We start from the raw sequence: 19,423 nt of genomic DNA on the forward strand, positions 1-19,423 counted from the left end.
TGCCGCGCGCCCGCCCGCCGTGGGCAGACGGAGACAGGAAGGGGTGCGAGCCCGGGCCGGCGCGGGCCACCCGGAACACGGGTTGAGTCCACACGGCGGCGGCGCTGGCGGCGCTGGCGACAGAGGAAGCCGTGACCCCAGATGGCAGGAGTTGGCCTGGGTTGGATTTAGAAGGAAAAGGAACCTCTCTGGGACCAGGGGGAGAAATCTGTTTGTAAAACAAAGCCCTGGGTGTGTTTACGGCGTGAATTTACTCTGGGAAGGTTAGTATTTAGGAAGCAGAAGAGTAAAGTTGAGGTTTTGCGAAGTATAACCTGCAAAATAATTTTTGGAACAGGACGCAGGTTAGGTAGACTAGTGTAAGGAATTAAGAATGGTATGGGCTATCAGGTGGCATTGGACGGGCTGGTGAATAAGATGCTTATTTATAATCCTGGTGCATTTCCTTAGCGGAATAATGGTGTTTGGGAGAGACCGAGCCAAAATGTGGGAGCTTTTTATTTTTTTCCCCTACCATTAGGCATAATTGAGGAAGTACCATATATGCCACAGTTAATTCGTATCATACATATTACTGAGTGGTTTTATTTAACAGAGACGAAGTTAAATTTCGTTCTCAGTTTGCAGGAGATTTTTCAGACACCTGTGCCTTCTGTCATATTCCTGTAAAGATTCCAATCTTTTGTATTGGATTAACCCAGGGACAGACACTTCAGGCGATGCTGGCTTGAACTTTTATCTAGTCAGGAGCACAGATGTGAATGGCTGTCAAATTCTTGTTTCTTGGAGCTCACACCTCCACTCTTGGTTTGAACATTTTCAGTTCAGTTTGAATCTACCTAATCCTGGCAACAGTTTGTCATTTCTGTAGCACCTGGTCATTTATAGGATGCCAGGATTGAGGTTTCTGTTACCTGTTTATTGGTTTGTTTTTTAAATTTGGTCACACACTATGGCCTGTGTAGCATATAGAATCTTTGACACCGCACAGGACAATACTTAGTGTTTCTGGGCTTAAACACATACTTTCTCTCTACTCCTGAGAGGGACTTCAATCCTTCTGGCCAGGTTTTATTTTTTTCCTCCTCAGGTTGGCAAGCCCGTTATGGCTCTGCTGGATGTGTTAGCAGTGACTCAAGGTTGTGATGTCTACTTTAAGATGATTTTTTCCCCACTCAGGTGCATTGAGGACGATGACATCTAAAATCAGGGTGATAGACAGCAGATTTTTTGCATAGTCCCAACAGAGAATGTGGTCAGCTAAGGGGCACTGCACTTTTGGACGCTCCAGGCAGTGACTCACTGCCACTCTCCTTTTCCTACGCTTTGTTTTCTCAGCCAAGGCCTTAGATGGGTGGCTTCCTCTGAGGACTTTGAAGGCATTTGCATCATCCAAAGCCGATCTAGAGTCTCATGAATCTATAGATCCAACCCTTGTCAAAGTCTCTCCCCACCTCAGTCCCACCCTGCTGAATGGCTTTGGCATGATAGGTGAGTATACCTGCCCATCCACACTCCAAGACCTGCACTCATAAAAGGGGTGCAGGTCCTGGAGTGTGGTGGGCAGGTATACTCACCCACCTGCTGGGTGAAAGGACCCTGTGGAAAGGGGGAGTGGTTGGGAAGTTACTGTTGCTCTTCCTCTGGCTGTAGCTGGCTGCACCCTCATCCCAACCCCCACCAGAGCCTTAAAAGTCTGTTCACTTTCTCTCGTTGCTGCCTGAAACTGATGTCCAGTCCTGAGTGGCAACCGGCTTCCCTAGGCCTGTCCTGGTGGGTTGGCCTGTTAGCCTCACACCTTTCCTCAGCACCTGGATTTCCCCAATGTCTCATTCTATGAGACAGCAACCTGGGGTTAATGGCGGGTAAACCATAGGGGGCAGGAGAGCCCAAGCTTGCTTTTTGCTGGCATGTGCCCTTGGATGAGCCTTCTCTCATGGACCTCATTGGCTTCTCTGGTACAGAATGTGTCAGAAATTCTGCTTTGCTTTACAGTTTGAGGAGGTGCCCTTTAAAGAAGGGCTGTTAGTAAGAAAAATTCTTGTTCTGTCTTTTTTTTTTTTTAACCCCTGAAATGAAAATAGCTTTTATTCCTTTTTCCTATAAAAAATGAGTATAGCTTATTGTTGAAAATAATAACAATTACGCTGGGCACCTATAGCTCAGTGGCTAGGGCGCTGGCCATATACACTGGGACTGGTGGGTTCAAACCCAGCCTCGGCCTGTTAAACAACAATGACAATAAGAACAAAACAATAGCTGGGCGTTGTGGCGAGTGCCTATAATCCCAGCTACTTGGGAGGCTGAGGTAAGAGAATTGCTTAGGTCCAAGAGTTTGAGGTTGCTGTGAGCTATGATGCTATGGCACTCTACTGAGGGCGACATTGGGGTGGCGCCTGTGGCTCAGTGGGGAGGGCGCCGGCCCCACATGCCGAGGGTGGCAGGTTCAAGCCCAGCCCCGGCCAAACTGCAACCAAAAAATAGCCAGGTGTTGTGGCGGGCGCCTGTAGTCCCAGCTGCTTGGGAGGCTGAGGCAAGAGAATCGCGTAAGCCCAAGAGTTAGAGGTTGCTGTGAGCCGTATGAAGTCATGGCACTCTACCCGAGGGCGGTACAGTGAGACTCTGTCTCTACAAAAAAAAAAAAAAAAAAGACTCTGTCGCAAAAGATAATAATTAGAAAATCATGGAGAAGAAAATCTCTCAAATTTATGTGGTCATGACCATTGCATTATCTATTACTTCTTCTTCTTCTTCTTCTTTTTTTTTTTTTTTTGAGACAGAGCCTCAAACTGTAGCCCTGGGTAGGGTGCCATGGCATCACAGCTCACAGCAACCTCCAACTCCTGAGCTTAAGCGATTCTCTTGCCTCAGCCTCCCAAGTAGCTGTGACTATAGGTGCCCACCACAACACCTGGCTATTTTTTGGTTGTAGTTGTCATTGTTGTTTGGTGGGCCTGGGCTGGAACTGAACCCATTGCCTTTGGTGTATGTGGCTGGTACCTTAGCTGCTTGAGCTACAAGCACTGAGCCTTTTTTTGAGACAGAGTCTCACTATGTCACACTCAGTAGAGTACTATGGTGTCACAGCTCACAGTAACCTCAAACTCTTGGGCTTAAGCGACTCTCTTATCTCTGCCTCCCAAGTAGCTGGGACTATAGGCATCTGCCACAACTCTGGCTGTTTTTTGTTGCAGTTGTTGTTTAGCTGGCCTAGGCTGGGTTTGAACCCACCAGCCTCGGAGTATGTGGCCGGTGCCCTACCCACTGAGCAACAGGTGCCACCCTATTATAACTTCTTTTTTTTTTTTGTAGAGACAGAGTCTTACTCTATGGCCCTCAGTAGAGTGCCGTGGCATCACACAGCTCACAGCAACCTCCAACTCCTAGGCTTAAGTGATTCTCTTGTCTCAGCCTCCCAAGTAGTTGGGACTACAGGCACCTACCACAATGCCTGGCTATTTTTTGGTTGCAGTTCAGCCGGGGCCGGGTTTGAACCTGCCACCCTCGGTATATGGGGCTGGCGCCTTACCGACTGAGCCACAGGCGCCGCCCTAAATAGTAAAACTTTACGATGGAGGAGGGTCCCTGAGCCTTCCTGAAAATGTATGTGAACGTTTTTATGTGTGTTTTCTGGGGAAAAGATCCTTACCTTTCCTCAGATTCTCCAGAGGTCTTCCTATCTCCTGGGTTTTCTGCTGGCTCTTGTTTTTTTATTTTCTTGCTCCTTACCCTCAGTATATAAAAAAATAATCCAGAGCCCTCTCTGGAGTCTGGGTGTATCTTAAGGGGTTCCCAACACTGGTAAAATCCAGCTTTTCCTGGGTTGTCTGTTATTTTTGAAAATTTGAAGACGGACATGATGTTGAGGTACATACAGCTGTTTTGTACAATAGAATACAATTTTAGCATGTTTAAAGAAATGGGGGGAACTATGGCCATTTGTTTGTGGGGTAGAATGTCAGTGTGATATTGTCAGGGGTTATTTAGTAGAAAACTTGGAACTGTCTTTTAATTGTAAAAACATAGCTATCTTCTACCCACATCCCCACCCTCATTTTTCTTGGCAGTTGAGACTCTTAGACCACTCCCCTCTTGAAACTCTTTCCTGGCTCTCATGATGCCACAGCCCCTGCTGCTTCTCCAGCCTTTCTGGCCATTCCTCACCAAGTTGCTTTTTCTCTTTGCCCCTTGAATGTTTTCAGTTTTGAAGGTGCTGTTGAAGATGCTCTTTTCACTCTGCCCTTCCCCTGGACAGCCTTGTGGACTTAACCAGTTTTAACACCTCTGTGATGATGATTCCCTGATGTGTTTCTTAGCTCTGGTTCCCATGTGCCTGCTAGACACCTTCCTTGTATGTCCCATGGGTCCTTTAGATTCTCCAATTCTGTAGTGGAGTCATTGTTTACTCCCCTCTCCTCAGCCCCCTGTTCTGTTGTTAAAGCCTGAAACCTCAGTCTTCCAGAATTCTTTCTGCTTACTTACCCCGTGTTCAATCACTAGGTCTTCTAAAACTGGGTTCGTTATTTTTTTTTATTTTTTTATTTTTTTGAGACAGAGCCTCAAGCTGTTGTCCTAGGTAGAGTACTCTGGCATCACAGCTCACAGCAACCTCCAACTCCTGGGCTCGAGCGATTCTCCTGCCTCTGCCTCCCAAGTAGCTGGGACCACAGGCACCCACCACAACGCCTGGCTGTTTTTTGGTTGCAGCCATCATTGTTGTTTCAGGGCTGTTTTCCAGCAGTCTTGTTGAGCTGTTTGCAGTTCCTCGAATGTGTCGTGTATTTTCACATCTCTCTTGAACTCTTCCTTCTGCCTAGAATACACTATTCCCCCACCCCTCATCTGCAAAGTCCTATTCTTTCTACAAGGCCACTTTAGTCATCATCTCCTATGTTCTGGAATGCTCTTTCCAACTTCTCTCACCTGCCTGGTAGGCATTTCTTCTGAGTCAGCATGCCAGGGGCCAGGCCATGGACCTTACCCAGTTACTAACAGTATGACATTGGGCAGATGACATAATTGTGCTGTGCCTCAATTTCTTCACTTTTTCTTTCTTTTTTTTTTTTTTTTTTTGAGACAGAGTCTCACTTTGACGCCTTTGGTAGAGTGCTGTGGCATCATAGCTCACAGCAACCTCAAACTCTTGGGCTCAAGCTTTCCTCTTGCCTCAGCCTCCCGAGTACCTGGAACTACAGGCGCCCATCACAACACCCAGCTATTTTTAGAGGTAGGACCTTGCTCTGGCTCAGGCTGGTCTTGAACTCCTGAACTCCACCCGCTCCACCTCCCAGAATGTTAGGGTTACAGGTGCGAGCCACAGTGTCTGACCTACTTTCCTCGCAATAGTAGTAATTTCTTCCTCATAGATTGTTGATACAAATATTGAAAAGGCTAACGTTTCAATAAATGCTAGCTTTTAATATCATCATCATGATGTTACATTGCATTCATGTGGTTGCATGTCTTTCTCCCCCCCAGACTGTAATGTCTTTGAGAGTAGGAAACATATTTTACTCATCTCTGTAGTCTCAGCACTTAGCATCTAATCTGATACATAATTCACAGCTAGAAAACACTCGAGTGGGTGGGTGGGTGGGTGAAAGTGTGAATGAGGGGGTTAATGAATGAGTCTCCAGTGCAAATTACATACTCTATTAGTTAGTGGTGTTCAGCATCTTTTCATATGCTTATTGGCCATTTGTAGGTCTATTTTGTTTGTTTTTTGAGAAATAACTATTCAAATCCTTTCCCCATTTTTAAATTGACATATTTATCTTTTATTGTTGAGTTGTTAGTGTTCTTTGCAATATTCTGGATACTACCTGCTTACTAGATACATGATTTGCAAATATTTTCTCCCACTCTGGACTTTTTTACAAGGTAGTGTCCTTTGAAGCACGTAAGTTTTTGATTTTGATGAAGTGTAATTTATCTTTTGTTTTTCCTGCCTGTGCTTTGGTGTCACATCTCAAAAACCATTTCCAAAGTCATGAAGATTTACACTGTGTGTTTTCTAAGCATTTTATATATAGTTTTAGCTCTATGTTTAAGTCTTTGACTTTTTTAGTGTTTTTTTTTTTTTTTTTTTTTTTTTGAGAGTCTTACTCTGTCCGCCCAGGCTGAAATGCGGTGGTATAAGTATAGCTCATTGCAGCCAGCCTTAAACTCCTAGGCTCAAGCAGTTCTCCTGCCACAGCTCTTAAGTAGCTAGGACTACAGGGTACGCTACCATGCCTAGCTAATTTTTTTTGGCAGTTTTTTTTGGCCGGGCTGGGGTTTGAACCCACCACCTCCAGCATATAGGACTGGCGCCATACTCCTTTGAGCCACAGGCGCCGCCCCTTAGCTAATTTTTTTGTTTTTTTATAGAGATGAGTCTTATTTTGTTGGTTGGGCTGGTCTTGAACTCCTAGCTTCAAGTGGTCTTCCAACCCTGAGCCTAGCTGGTATTATAGGCATGAGAGTTAATTTTTTTTTTTTTTTTTGTAGAGACAGAGTCTCACTTTATCACCCTCGGTAGAGTGCCATGGCATCACACAGCTCACAGCAACCTCCAACTCCTGGGCTTAAGCGATTCTCTTGCCTCAGCCTCCCGAGTAGCTGGGACTACAGGCGCCCGCCACAACACCCAACTATTTTTTGGTTTTCAGTTCAGCCGGGGCCGGGTTTGAACCTGCCACCCTTGGTATATGGGGCTGGCGCCCTACCGACTGAGCCACAGGTGCCGCCCCGAGAGTTAATTTTTATAAGATGGTGCGACTAGGGATCTACTTTCATTCTTTCACATGTGGACAGCCATTTTTCCCAGAACCATATATTAAAAAAAACTGTTTTTTTCCCCTTGAATTTTCTTAGCACTCACGTTGAAAATCATTTGGTCAAAATGTGAGTTTATTTCTGGACTCTAAATTCTAGTCCACTGAATGCAGACTGTTTTGGCTATTCTGTGTCCCTTGCATTTCTATATGAAGTTTAGGATCAGCATGTCAATTTCTGCAAAAATGCCAGGTGGGCTTTTAATAGGGGTTTTGAATCTGTAGATCACTTTGGGGACAATAGCCATCTTAACAATATTAAATCTTATAATTCATGAACACAGGATGTCTTACCTTTAATTTTAATCCCTGTATTTTAGAAATGAGAGATTGAGGAGATTCTACCCATGAATTTTGTAGAAGATAGTATCTTTTTTTTTTTTTTTTTTTTGTAGAGACAGAGTCTCACTTTACGGCTCTCGGTAGAGTGCCCTGGCCTCACACAGCTCACAGCAACCTCCAACTCCTGGGCTTAAGCGATTCTCTTGCCTCAGCCTCCCGAGTAGCTGGGACTACAGGCGCCCGCCACAACGCCCGGCTATTTTTTGGTTGCAGTTTGGCCGGGGCCAGGTTTGAACCCGCTACCCTCGGTATATGGGGCCGGCGCCCTACCGACTGAGCCACAGGTGCCGCCCAGAAGATAGTATCTTATAGACTGGAGGAACTCAATAAATATTGGTGGAATGAATGAACAAATGAACTCCCTTTAAGGGAAATGCTTTTTTTTTTTTTTTTTTTTTTTGAGACAGAGCCTCAAGCTGTTGCCCTGCGTAGGGTGCCATGGCGTCACACCTCACAGCAACCTCCAGCTCCTGGGCTTAAGTGATTCTCTTGCCTCAGCCTCCCAAGTAGCTGGGACTACAGGTGCCCACCACAACGCCCGGCTTTTTTTTTTTGGTTGGAGTCCCCGGGCTGGATTCGAACCCGCTAGTTCTTGTGTATGTGGCAGACACTGAGCCAAGGGAGATGCTTTTAAGTTGATGGACAAAAGGTATTGTAATACTAGGCTTTGTATGTGTGCATGTTCAAGATTTTTCTAACCTTTCATAACAAGCTGAGGTTATAGATCCTAGGCTGATGAAATAAGCAGGTGGCCTTGGGATTAGGATTGCCAATTTATAAGTGAATGTCTATGGATACCATCATTCCCTTTGCCAGGGTAAGGACAGGATAGAGTGAAAGTTAGAAATGGTGTTTAAAACTTCGGGTAGTAGTGTGTCTCAAGCAGCTAAGGCGCCAGCCACGTATACCTGAGCTGGTGGATTCGAATCCAGCCCGGGCCCACCAAACAACAATGGTGGCTGCAACCAAGAAATAGCCGGTGGCTATAACCAAGAAATTCTGTTTCAAAAAAAAAAAAAAACCTTTGGGTAGTACCTAAAAGATATTAGAACAGATACCCCATGCCAAAAGGAGAGGGCTTCGGCTGATTTACCTTGCTTTTTTTTTTTCTTTTTGAGTTAAGGGTATCACCCTGTTGCCCATGTTAGAGTGCCGTGGAGTTAGCCTAGCCTCACAGCCACCTCAAATTCCTAGATTTAAGGAATCTTCCTGCCTCAGCCTCCTGAGTAGGCTTGGGACTACAGGCCCACCACAACACCCAGCTAATTTTTCTATTTTTAGTAAAGATGGAGTACGCTCTTGCTCAAGATGGTCTCAAACTTCTGAGTTCAAAATCCTCCTGCCTAGGCCTCCCAGAACACTAGGATTACAGGTCACCTTCCTTTTTATTCTTTTTGTCCTCTTTAGTGTCATTTTCTCTTTCTTTGCCATCACCTGGTTTCTTGGTTGGTTCGTCAGAGTTCCAGTTGGATGTCTTCATAGAGACCCTCAGATGCCTTTCTTACCGTTGATGTCTTTCGTGGGCTTTATAGGGATCCTGCATTTCTCTGTTGCCCAGCTTAGTCTTGACAAGCCAGCTAGGGACCACTTCCTATAGAGGTTGGCTTAAGAAGTTGCAGGCAGCAAAAGGTTTTCTATCTTGATTTGACAGCGGGTAGAGAGGGTAACAGCCAGGTCTTCAACAGCGGCTTCTTACACCTCTTCTTTCAAAATGTCATTTGTCACTTGCTCTGTCATTTTCAAGTATGTTTCAGCTGCCATCAAGTTCCAGGTTGTCTGTTTTCTATAGGTTAGAAAAATGCTACTTTTGCGTATTTAAAAAAAAATTTTTTTTTTTTGCAGAGTCTTAACACTGTCACCCTCCGCATAGTGCCATGGCATCATCATAACTCTCAGAAATCTCAAACTGTTAGGCTCAAGTGATCTTGCCTCAGCCTCCCAAGTAGCTGGGACTATAGGCATCTGTCATAATACCCAGCTAGCTATTCTATTTTTAGTAGAAACGGGGTCTCATTCTTGCTCAGGCTGGTCTTGAACTCCTGAGCTCAAACAGTCCACCCACCTCAGCCTCCCAAAAATGCTAGGATTACAAACATGAGCCACCATACCCGTGAAAAATGCTTTGGATGGGAACATGTTTTGGGACTCATAAGCAGGTGGCCTGGTTGCACAGTGACTTACAAGCCTTGTGACCCTGGCTAGGTTGGCCCAGTGCTGTCCTCAGGGCTAGCAAGACTGGAGGCGCTCTTTGGTCACCAATACCTGACGTTCCTTTGGACTCTTGGAATTTTTTCAGTTTTTCACCAGCGAACTTGGTCTTTAGAATCTCCAGCTCAACATGAGAGTTTGAGTTTTGTTTCTGGTGGGGGTGGCCCATGAGCTAGCCACTCTGCACTTGCCTCAAGGCCTCAGAAGCTGCTCAACATCTTTTGTCTTTCAGGAATTTGAGGAGTGAGTTGGTAACAGGACAGACACCTGCCCTTTGGATGGGCAGAATCAGAAAGTGTTGTGGGCTGGGAAGAGAGGGGAAAACCTCTGTGGGTTTCTACTTCTCTGGAAGTAGCTGTGCTTCTGTGCACCTCTTGGTACTCTTCGTACTAAGGGCATTGTGGCACCAGCTGTGAACTCCTTCTGAGGGGATTTGGCAGTCTCGGTGGAGCTGTGGGCCTCTCACCCCACTTTGCACCCCTATCTGCTGTCGTTTATAGTGTTCAGAGTGTGGCTAAAATTAGGTAACATCCTATGTGAAATGATGGCCATGGTGTCTGTACATAGTGGGTGCTCAGAAAATACCTACCATCACCACTGCTGGGGTCCCTGTCATTGTCACTTCCTCTCAGCATTCTTTGTTGCTCTTGGTCAACTGCTCAACTTTCAGGCCCATGGTCCCTTATGCACTGTTTTCAAATCCAGAAAGCAGTAACAACTGAGCTTGTTTTATTTCTTCCTGGGGCAGCCAGACCTGAGCTGATTGGCCCACCAGTCTTTTATGATCTTTTTTTTTTTTTTTTTTGGCCAGGGCTGGGTTTGAACTCACCACCTCCGGCATATGGGACTGGCGCCCTACTCCTTGAGCCACAGGCGCCGCCCCGGCCCACCAGTCTTTTAGTGATGGCCTGTTCAAGTGCAACTGTGGTGCCCCAACCTACCATTAGGAATGGTGAGCAGAGGCCGCAGAACACTTTGCTGCTTGATGGAAGAGCAACTTGTGTTGCTCCTTTCCTGAGTGGCAGGTTGGTGGCAGGCTTGCTTATGGGCAGCTCTTCAGCCAGGGGCCTGCCTTACCTCGTTGCTCACTGGTGACGATCCAGGATGCCATAGAGGGACGGGTGGGTGGCTGTGACAGTCCCCCACCTGGGTAGTTTCCCTTTCCTCTCCGGGGTGTCAAGGCAGGGTGAGTGGGATAGCGACCCAGCACAGCACTCCCTGAGGTGGGTACTTGGGCCAGCAGGGGCCTCAAAGCTCCCTTCACTGCTGTTGGCTGTTGTGAATCTGAGGGAAGTACACTTAGGTGCCGGCTCTGAGAGGGTGGCGTGTGAGGTTGGTGGCTGCTTGCAGGAAATGCTGCACTGGTAAGGCTGTATTTGTGGAGGAAGGCAGACTGTTTTTCTTTCCTTGCAGTTGGGTGTTTCTAGGCAGCACTAGTGTTGGGGAGTTGTGTGTGCTGTGTGTGTATGTGGGGTCCCTGACAGGAGGACCCTCTTTACTATTGTGGGGTATTAAGAGTAGCAACTCTTTTAGGTCCACAGATTAATAGAAGGATGGGGTTTTGTTTGGGGAATTCAGGTATGACAAACTAAAATTAAAGGGATTGGGCCCATAGTGGCTCATGCTTATAATCCTAGCATTCTGGGAGGCAAGGGCAGGAGGATTGCATGAGCCCCAGGAATCTGAGGCTGCTGTGAGCTATGATGATGTCACTGTACTCCAGCCCAGGTGACACAGTGAGACCCTGTCTCAAAAAAAGGGGAGGGGGTTAACTGAGATTGTTGAGTGAGCTAAAAGGGGCTTTAATGGTTTCAGGAGCAGGGATGTGTCTCCCTGACAAAGGGGCTTACCATTTCTCAGCAAACTCAAACTCTTCAGAAAGGTGCTTCAGACAAGATAAACTCTCCTGGGTGGCACCTGTGCTCAGTGGGTAGGACGCCAGTCCCATATACCAAGGGTGGTGGGTTCGAACCCAGCCCTGGCCAGCTAAAACAGCATTGGCAACTGCAACAAAAATAGCCAGGCGTTGTGGTGGGCGCCTATATTACCAGCTACTTGGGAGGCTAGGCAAGAGAATCACTTAAGCCCAAGAATTGGAGGTTGCTGTGAGCTGTGATGCCATGACACTCTACTGAGGGCAACAGAGTGAGTCTCTCTCAAAAAAAAAGATAAACTCTCCTATGCTGTTCTTCCCGCTGCAGATCCCCAACAGGCAGGGGACCTCCCTGGACAGCGTCCTCATCAGCTGGTTTAGAGGCTTCACCATGGATCCCAGGCTTTCAGGAGACTCTGGAACTGGTGGCCAGGACCAGAGGGCAGTACCTGTGGCTTGGCATTGAGCCCTGCTCTCTGTTCACTGAGCTGTCTCTATTCTGAGTCACAGGGAAGCACATCTAGGGTAGATGTGAGAGTTGGGGCACTGTACTATCCCATTCTCCCCAGGGTGGGTTTGGTTTGTTGAACACCTTCTGTGTACCTGCCCATCTCGTAGTGACACAGTGGTGGACAAGACAACAGGTGGTGAGTGCCCCTCTGTGCCTTTGTCTCAAAGGGAAGACAGTGCAAGGACAGTGATTATGGTTATCAGAGCTTTGGCAGGACCCACAGTGGAGACCCGAGCCCAGTGCGGGTGGGTGGAGGGGACTTCCAGGAGGAAGCAGTACATGACCTAGTCCTGTGGGGAGAGTGGGCATTAGCCAAGTGGAGTGAGGAGGGAGACAGTGTTCCTGGTAGAGGGAACAGAATCCCAACTGTGTGGCCCTGTGTGGCCTTTCTAGGGAAATATAGCACAACCAAGAGCAAGAGGAGGCCAGAAAGGTAGACACAGGCCTATCCAGTACATAGAGCCATGGAGGGGTCTTGAGCCCAGGCCTGCTGCCACCATCTGAAGCAAGATGTCCTCTGTAGCAGGTTTCTAGAGTTACCGTAACCAATGGCTTAAAATAATAAATATTTATTGTCTCACAAGTCTGAAAGCCAGAAGTCTGAAATCAAGTTGTTGGGTGGGCAGGGCCGTGCTTGCTCTGCAGTCTCTAGGGAGGATCCTCCCTTGCCACCTCCTGCTTCTGGTGGCTGCTGACAATGCTTGACACTTACTGGCTTATAGACCAGGCTCTAGTCATGTAGCTGTCTTCCCCCTGTGTCTTCACGTGTGTGTGTGTCTCTGTGTCCAAATTTTCCCCTTGATATGGACACCAGCCATGGTGGAGAGGACTCACCTGAGTGACCTCATTCAGCCTAATTAGCTCTGTAAAGCCCATCTCCAATAAGGTCACATTCTGAGGTGCCAGGGTTTAGGACTTGACTTATCTTCCTGGGGGTCACAGTTCAGCCCGTAACACCCTCTCCCAGGAGTCTGGCAGCTCCCACAGCCTCCCAGCTGACCCATCTTGTCTGTTCTCCTGTAGAACCGGGCTGTGGGTCGGCCCAAGGGAAAGCTGGGCCCAGCCTCTGCAGTGAAGTTGGCCGCCAACCGGACAACTGCAGGAGCTCGCCGGCGCCGGACGCGATGCCGCAAGTGCGAGGCTTGCCTGCGGACGGAGTGCGGAGAGTGCCACTTCTGCAAGGACATGAAGAAATTCGGGGGACCTGGCCGGATGAAGCAAAGCTGCATCATGCGTCAGTGCATCGCGGTGAGTATGGGCTCTTCTCAGGACTCCCGGGTCTCCCCTCCTCTTGCATGAGGACTATATGTCCATCAGCTTGTTGGTCCGTCCAGCCCCTCCACATAAAGAAAAGTTGTAACTACAGAAACTGAGAGGTCTTCCTGTGGAAAGAAAGGGGGCTTAGGCCAGGGCTGTTTTCACATCCCTGATACTAGACTTAAGGCTGTCCTGCTTGAGCAAGCATCTATTTCTTCAGAGTCTGATGGTCTTAAAACTCTTCCTTCCCAAGATGAGCCAAGTACTTTGAAATCTCTGCCATTAAAGATGTCAAGGCAGCCTGTCCTGTCTGTGACCCCATTGCCAACATTTATGGTCCAGTTCATGATGATTCTAGTTCCTGACTTCCTTCCTTCCTATTCTGCCTTTAAAGTCAGAGGTCTGGGTGGAAGGTCAGGGCCCCTCCTGAGGGGGCTGCCCCAGACAAAGAGGAGTGATTTATGGTGCTGAGGAGCTGGGACCTGGAGAGCCCAGCTGGCCCTTCGAGACCCACTCACCTTGTCTTCAGTTGTGGCCCAGGGCTGCTGGACTTGCCCGCAGCACACGGTGATGGATGTGTACTTTGCAACTTGGCATGGTCCTGAGTTTGCCTTTTAATCCACCCACACCACCCATATGCACTGCTCCCCAAGGGCCCCCTGGTCCTCCCAATAAGAACAGTCATTCCCTGTGAAAAAGGCTTAGTGGGAGGGATAGGATTTCTAGGCTCAGCGAGTATGCCCACAGGCCCAGCCTGGCACAGGATGAGCCTTTCTCCCCAGCTGCCACCCCTCCAAGCCCAGATGTGCCTTGTCCTTCTGTCTTCATGCACACACTGTGTATGTCTTGAGTTTTTAACTGTGGTACAAAAAACCAGAACATGAAATTCGTTAGTGTGAAATATAGTAGTATTAACAATAGGTGCATTGTTGTGTAGCCAATGTTCAGAACTTTCATTTTACAAAACTGAAACCAGTCTGAACCTATGGAACAGTTACTCCAGCCCCTTGCACTCTTCATTCCATTTTCAGTTTCCAGAGTTTGATTATTCTGGGTAACACATAGAAGCGGAATCATGGCAATACTTGTCCTTTTGTAACTGGCTTATTTCCCTTGCCATAATATCCTCAAGGTTTTCCCAGGTTGTAGCATATAATAGAATTTCCTTCTTTTTTTTTTTTTTTTGAGACAAAGCCTCAAGCTGTCGCCCTGGGTAGAGTGCTGTGGCATCACAGCTCACAGCAACCTCCAACTCCTGGGCTCAAGCAACTCTCCTGCCTCTGCCTCACAAGTAGCTGGGACTACAGGTGCCTGCCACAACGCCCAGCTATTTTTTGGTTGCAACCATCATTGTTGTTTGGTGGACCCAGGCTAGATTTGAACCCCCCAGCTCAGGTGTATGTAGCTGGCACCTTAGCCACTTGAGCTACAGGTGCCGAGCCTTTTTTTTAGACAAGAGTCTCAAGCTGTTGCCCTGGGTAGAGTGCTGTGGCATCACAGCTCACAGCAACCTCAAACTCTTGGGCTTAAGCGATTCTCCTGTCTCAGCCTCCCAAGTAGCTGAGACTACAGGCGCCCACCACAACATCCAGCTATTTTTTTGGTTGTAGTTGTCATTGTTGTTTGGCGGGCCTGGGCTGGATTTGAACCTGCCAGCTCCAGTGTATGTGGCTTGTGCCCCAGCCGCTTGAGCCACATGTGCCTAGCATTTTTTTTTTTTTTTTTTTTAAGATAGAGTCTCAAGCTGTTGCCTTGGGTAGAGCTGTAGCAGTCACAGCTCACAGCAACTTCCAACTCTTGGGCTAAAGCAATTCTCTTGCCTCAGTTTTTCTATTTTTAGTAGAAACAGAGTCTTACTGTTGCTCAGTCTGGTCTTGAACCTGTGAGCTCAGGCAATCCACCTGCCTCCGCCTCCCAGAGTGCTAGGATTATAGGCATGAGCCACTGTGCCCACCCTAGAATTTCCTTCTTTTTAAAGGCTGAATAATATTCCAGTTTATTGAATTAAAACTGACTCAAATGGAGCTGTGCCTGTGGCTCACCCGTAAGGCGCCGGCCCCATATACCGAGGGTGGCGGGTTCAAACCCGGCCCTGGCCAAACTGCAACAAAAAAATAGCCGGGCGTTGTGGCGGGCGCCTGTAGTCCCAGCTACTCGGGAGGCTGAGGCAAGAGAATCGCTTAAGCCCAGGAGTTGGAGGTTGCTGTGAGCTGTGTGAGGCCATGACACTCTACCGAGGGCCATAAAGTGAGACTCTGTCTCTAAAAAAAAAAAAAAAAAACTGACTCAAATGAAAAAAAAAAATTGTTTTATGTATATACTGTATTTTCTTTATTCATTCTTTGGCTGAAGGACATTTAGGTTGCTTCCCACCTCTTGGCTATTGTGAATAGTGCTGCAGTAGACAAGACTATGCAAATATTTCTTTGAAATCCTATTTTTAATTCTTCTGGATATATAGTTAACCTTTGAACAAAGTAGGGTTTAGGGATGCCAGCCTTCCACACAGTCAGAAATCTATGTATAACTTTTAATTCTCTGAAAACTTTATTGCTAATAGCCTACTGTTGGCCAGAAGCCTTACTGATAGTAGGAAGTTAACACATATGTGATATATTTTCTGTGTTTTTACAATAAAGTAAGCTAGAAAAACAATGATATCAAGAGGGCTGGGCATGGTGGCTCATGCCTGTAATCCTAGCACTCTTGGAGGCTGAGCTGGGTGGACCGCCTGGGCTCAGAAGTTTGAGACCAGGCTTGGCACCCGCAGCTCAATGATTAGGGCGCTGGCCACATACACCGGGGCTGGCGGGTTCGAACCTGGCCCAGGCCTCCTAAACAACAGTAACAACAATAACAAAAAAATAGCAGGGCATTGTGGTGGTCACCTGTAGTCCCAGCTTGGACTTGGGAGGCTGAGGCAAGAGAATCACTTAAGCCCAGGAGTTCGAGGTTGCTGTGAGCTGTGACGCCATGGCACTGTACCAATGGCAACATAGTGAGACTCTTTCTCAAAAAAAAAAAAAAGTTTGAGACCAGCCTGAGCAAGACTGAGACCCTTGTTTCTGCTAAAAATAGAAAAATCAGTGGGCTTTGTAGTAGGCTAGTCCCAGCTACTCGGGAGGCTGAGGCAAGAGGATCGCTTGAACCCAGGAGTTTGAGGTTGCTATGAGCTCTGACACCAGGGCACTCTACCTAGGGCAGCAGTGTTAGACTCTGTCTCAGAAAAAAAATGACATTAAGAAATTGCAAGGAAGGGGCGGCGCCTGTGGCTCAGTGAGTAGGGGGCCGTCCCCATATACCAAGGGTGGCATGTTCAAACCTGGCCCCGGCCAAACTGCAACAGAAAAATAGCCAGACGTTGTGGTGGGTGCCTGTAGTCCCAGCTACTTGGGAGGCTGAGACAAGGGAATCACCTAAGCCCAAGAGCTGAAGGTTACTGTGAGCTGTAAGATTCTGTCTCTTAAAAAAAAAAGAAAAAAAAGAAATTGCAAGGAAGAGAGAATATATCTACTGTTTGTTAAGTGATAATAGATCATTGTAAAGGTCTTCATCTTGTCTTCACATTGCGTAGGCTGAGGAGGAGGAAGGAGAGGAGGGGGATGGTCTTGCTGTCTCAGGGTGACAGAGGATAAAGAGGTGGAGGAGGTGGAAGAAGAGGCAGGATAAATTTTATTGAAGAAAATCTGAGTTTAAGGGGACTTGCACAACTCAAGCCCATGTTGTTCAAGAATCAACTTGTACACCCAGAAGTGGGGTTGCTAAGTCTTATGGTCATTCCATTTTTAATTTTTTAAGGAATCTGCATACTGTTTTCCTTAACACCTGTGCTGTTCTGTGTTCCCCCTAGCATATCAGAAGGGTTCCTGTTTCTCCACATCCTCGCCCATGCTTGTTATTTTGTGTGTTTTTTTGTTTGCTTTGCATACTTGTTTGTTTTTGAGAATAGTCATCCTAATGTGTACGAGGTGATAACCTCATTGTGGTTTGGATTTACATTTCTTTGATGATTAGTGATGTTGAGTATCTTTTCATGTGCTTTTTGGCCATTTGTGTATCTTCTTTGTAGAAATGTCTATTAGCCCATTATTTTCTTTTTTGAGACAGAGTCTCACTATGTCGCCCTCACTATGTCGCCTCCCAAGTAGCTGGGACTACAGGCACCCGCCACAATGCCCAGCTATTTTTTGTTGCAGTTGTCATCGTGTTTTAGCTGGCCCAGGCCGGGTTTGAGCCCACCAGCCTCAGTGTATGTGGCTGGCGCTATGCTACAGGTGCCAAGCCTATTGAACTTTTTGGGCTTTTTTAAATTGTTGAGTTATAAAAATACTTTATATATTCTGGATAGAAACTGCTTATCAGATACATGGCTTGTAAGTATTTTTTCCTGTCTTGCAGGTTGTCTTTTCATTCTGTTGATTCTTTCCTTTGCTGTAGAATTTTTTAAGTTTCACTGCTTGTATTTTTGATTGGTGCCTGAACTGTAGGATGTCTGAATGGATTTTAGGGAATTTGTAAAGGTCTTCATCTTGTCTTCACATTGCGTAGGCTGAGGAGGAGGAAGGAGAGGAGGGGGATGGTCTTGCTGTCTCAGAGTGACAGAGGATAAAGAGGTGGAGGAGGTGGAAGAAGAGGCAGGATAAATTTTATTGAAGAAAATCTGAGTTTAAGGGGACTTGCACAACTCCTTGCATCCCTCCTGAGACTGAGTAACGATTTTTGTCTGAGCACATGCACAAATGCATATTTTAGGAGAGACAGTTCATGTGACCTTTGGACTTAAGAGAGTTTGTCTGTAGGCACTTGGTTTTAAGAACAGTGTCACCTAAAACTTAGTGTGTCAGCAGTGAATCCACAACTCTTTTCCTCTTGGGCATTATTTTAGGAAACTGCTTTCGTGCATCTCCTCTTCTGTATCTTGATGTGGCTTCTTAAGCTGAAAGCAAATCCAGCCTCAGCCAGGCTCTCGGGGCCCTTCCTATTCTTCTTCTAGCCTTTCTACTTTGTTGGGGCATTTGCTCCATGATTTGCCCACCTGTGACACATGCAGGCCCACCTTTCCTTTCCTGGCCTTCCATGTGCCGGAGTCTTCCTCTTGCTGTGACCAGCCCGACTCTTCCCTTTGCTCCCTGTCTCTAGAGCTGCCTCCACAGGTTTCTCCCCCTCTTTCTGGATCTCTGTAGTGCTTCACCTGCGGTGCTGCCTCCATACTGCTTCTTGTCAGGCCTCACCCTTCCACCCCACCACAGATGATGCTCTTCTGGCCACCATGGACCGTGCCCAACTTGGCACCCCCAGCAGCAGCCTGCCCCATTCGGCCTGGCCTGTTCTGCAGAGGCACCTTTGTCCTTGCTCACCTTGAGGCCCCTCTGCCTTTCCGCTTCTTTCCTCTCTGCCCTGTCCTCCAAATCCTTCAGAAATCAGCTTATGCTGCTTATGGTAATGCTTGGACATAACTTTTCCATGTTTTCTTTGTCTTCCCAAATATCTCAAGGGCAACAGCTGTCTTCCTCACTCCTGCATCCCTCAGGACCTTGTTTTAGGCTGTAGCAGATGTTCATTTGGTGTTTGTTGAATGAATAAGGCTGGTTTACCTTCAGTGTTCTATTTGTTTGAATTCAAATGTTTGTGTCATTTTATGAAGTCTTTTTTACTTCTCAGCAAAATATATATCCCAGCTTACTCAAAGCTCCTCTAAAGCAGTTTACTAAAAATTGTACTCTCTCTCCATCACTGAGGAAGGGGGTCGGGTATACAAAGGGAGGAATAAGGCCCATCTGGACACGGTCCTTAAAGGCTTTACAGTCAGGTATGTCAGTTCTTAAAACTTTGTGATCTTGAGACCCCTTTATGCTCTCATAAATTATGAGGACCCCAAGGGACTTTCATTTTTGTGGGCTATTTATTAATATTTACTGTATTACAAATGAAAACTGAGAAATTTTTAAAATATTTAATTCATTTGAAAAATAACAAACTCGGGCGGCACCTGTGGCTCAGTGAGTAGGGCGCCGGCCCCATGTGCCGAGGGTGGTGGGTTCAAACCCAGCCCCGGCCAAACTGCAACAAAAAAATAGCCGGGTGCTGTGGCGGGCACCTGTAGTCCCAGCTACTCGGGAGGCTGAGGCAAGAGAATCGCTTAAGCCCAGGAGTTGGAGGTTGCTGTGAGCTGTGTGATGCCAGGGCACTCTACCAAGGGCCATAAAGTGAGACTCTTGTCTCTACAAAAAAAAAAAAAAAAAAGAAAAAAAGAAAAATAACAAACTTATTATATGTTAATAGAAGTAACATTTTTATGAGGAATAGAAATATTTGTACTTTCTTTTTCTTTTTTTTTTTTAGAGACAGAGTCTCACTTTGTCACCCTCAGTAGAATGCTGTAGTGTTACAGCTCACAGCAACCTCCAGCTCTTGGGC

The 19,423-nt window shown here is 46.9% G+C and overlaps 1 protein-coding gene across 9 annotated transcripts in view; it reads left to right on the top strand.

The window, feature by feature from the left end:
* Positions 1-19,423, top strand: part of KDM2B (lysine demethylase 2B) — a 143,136-nt gene that overhangs the window by 105,800 nt on the left and 17,913 nt on the right. For all 9 annotated transcript variants that reach the window (XM_053586978.1, XM_053586976.1, XM_053586977.1 and 6 more), the window contains one exon: positions 12,773-12,997. In XM_053586978.1, the coding sequence (XP_053442953.1) occupies positions 12,773-12,997 (225 nt within the window). The remainder of the gene's footprint in view (positions 1-12,772; positions 12,998-19,423) is intronic.

The sequence above is a fragment of the Nycticebus coucang genome, chromosome 4 (assembly GCF_027406575.1).
Source record: "Nycticebus coucang isolate mNycCou1 chromosome 4, mNycCou1.pri, whole genome shotgun sequence".
NCBI classification, from domain to species: domain Eukaryota; kingdom Metazoa; phylum Chordata; class Mammalia; order Primates; family Lorisidae; genus Nycticebus; species Nycticebus coucang.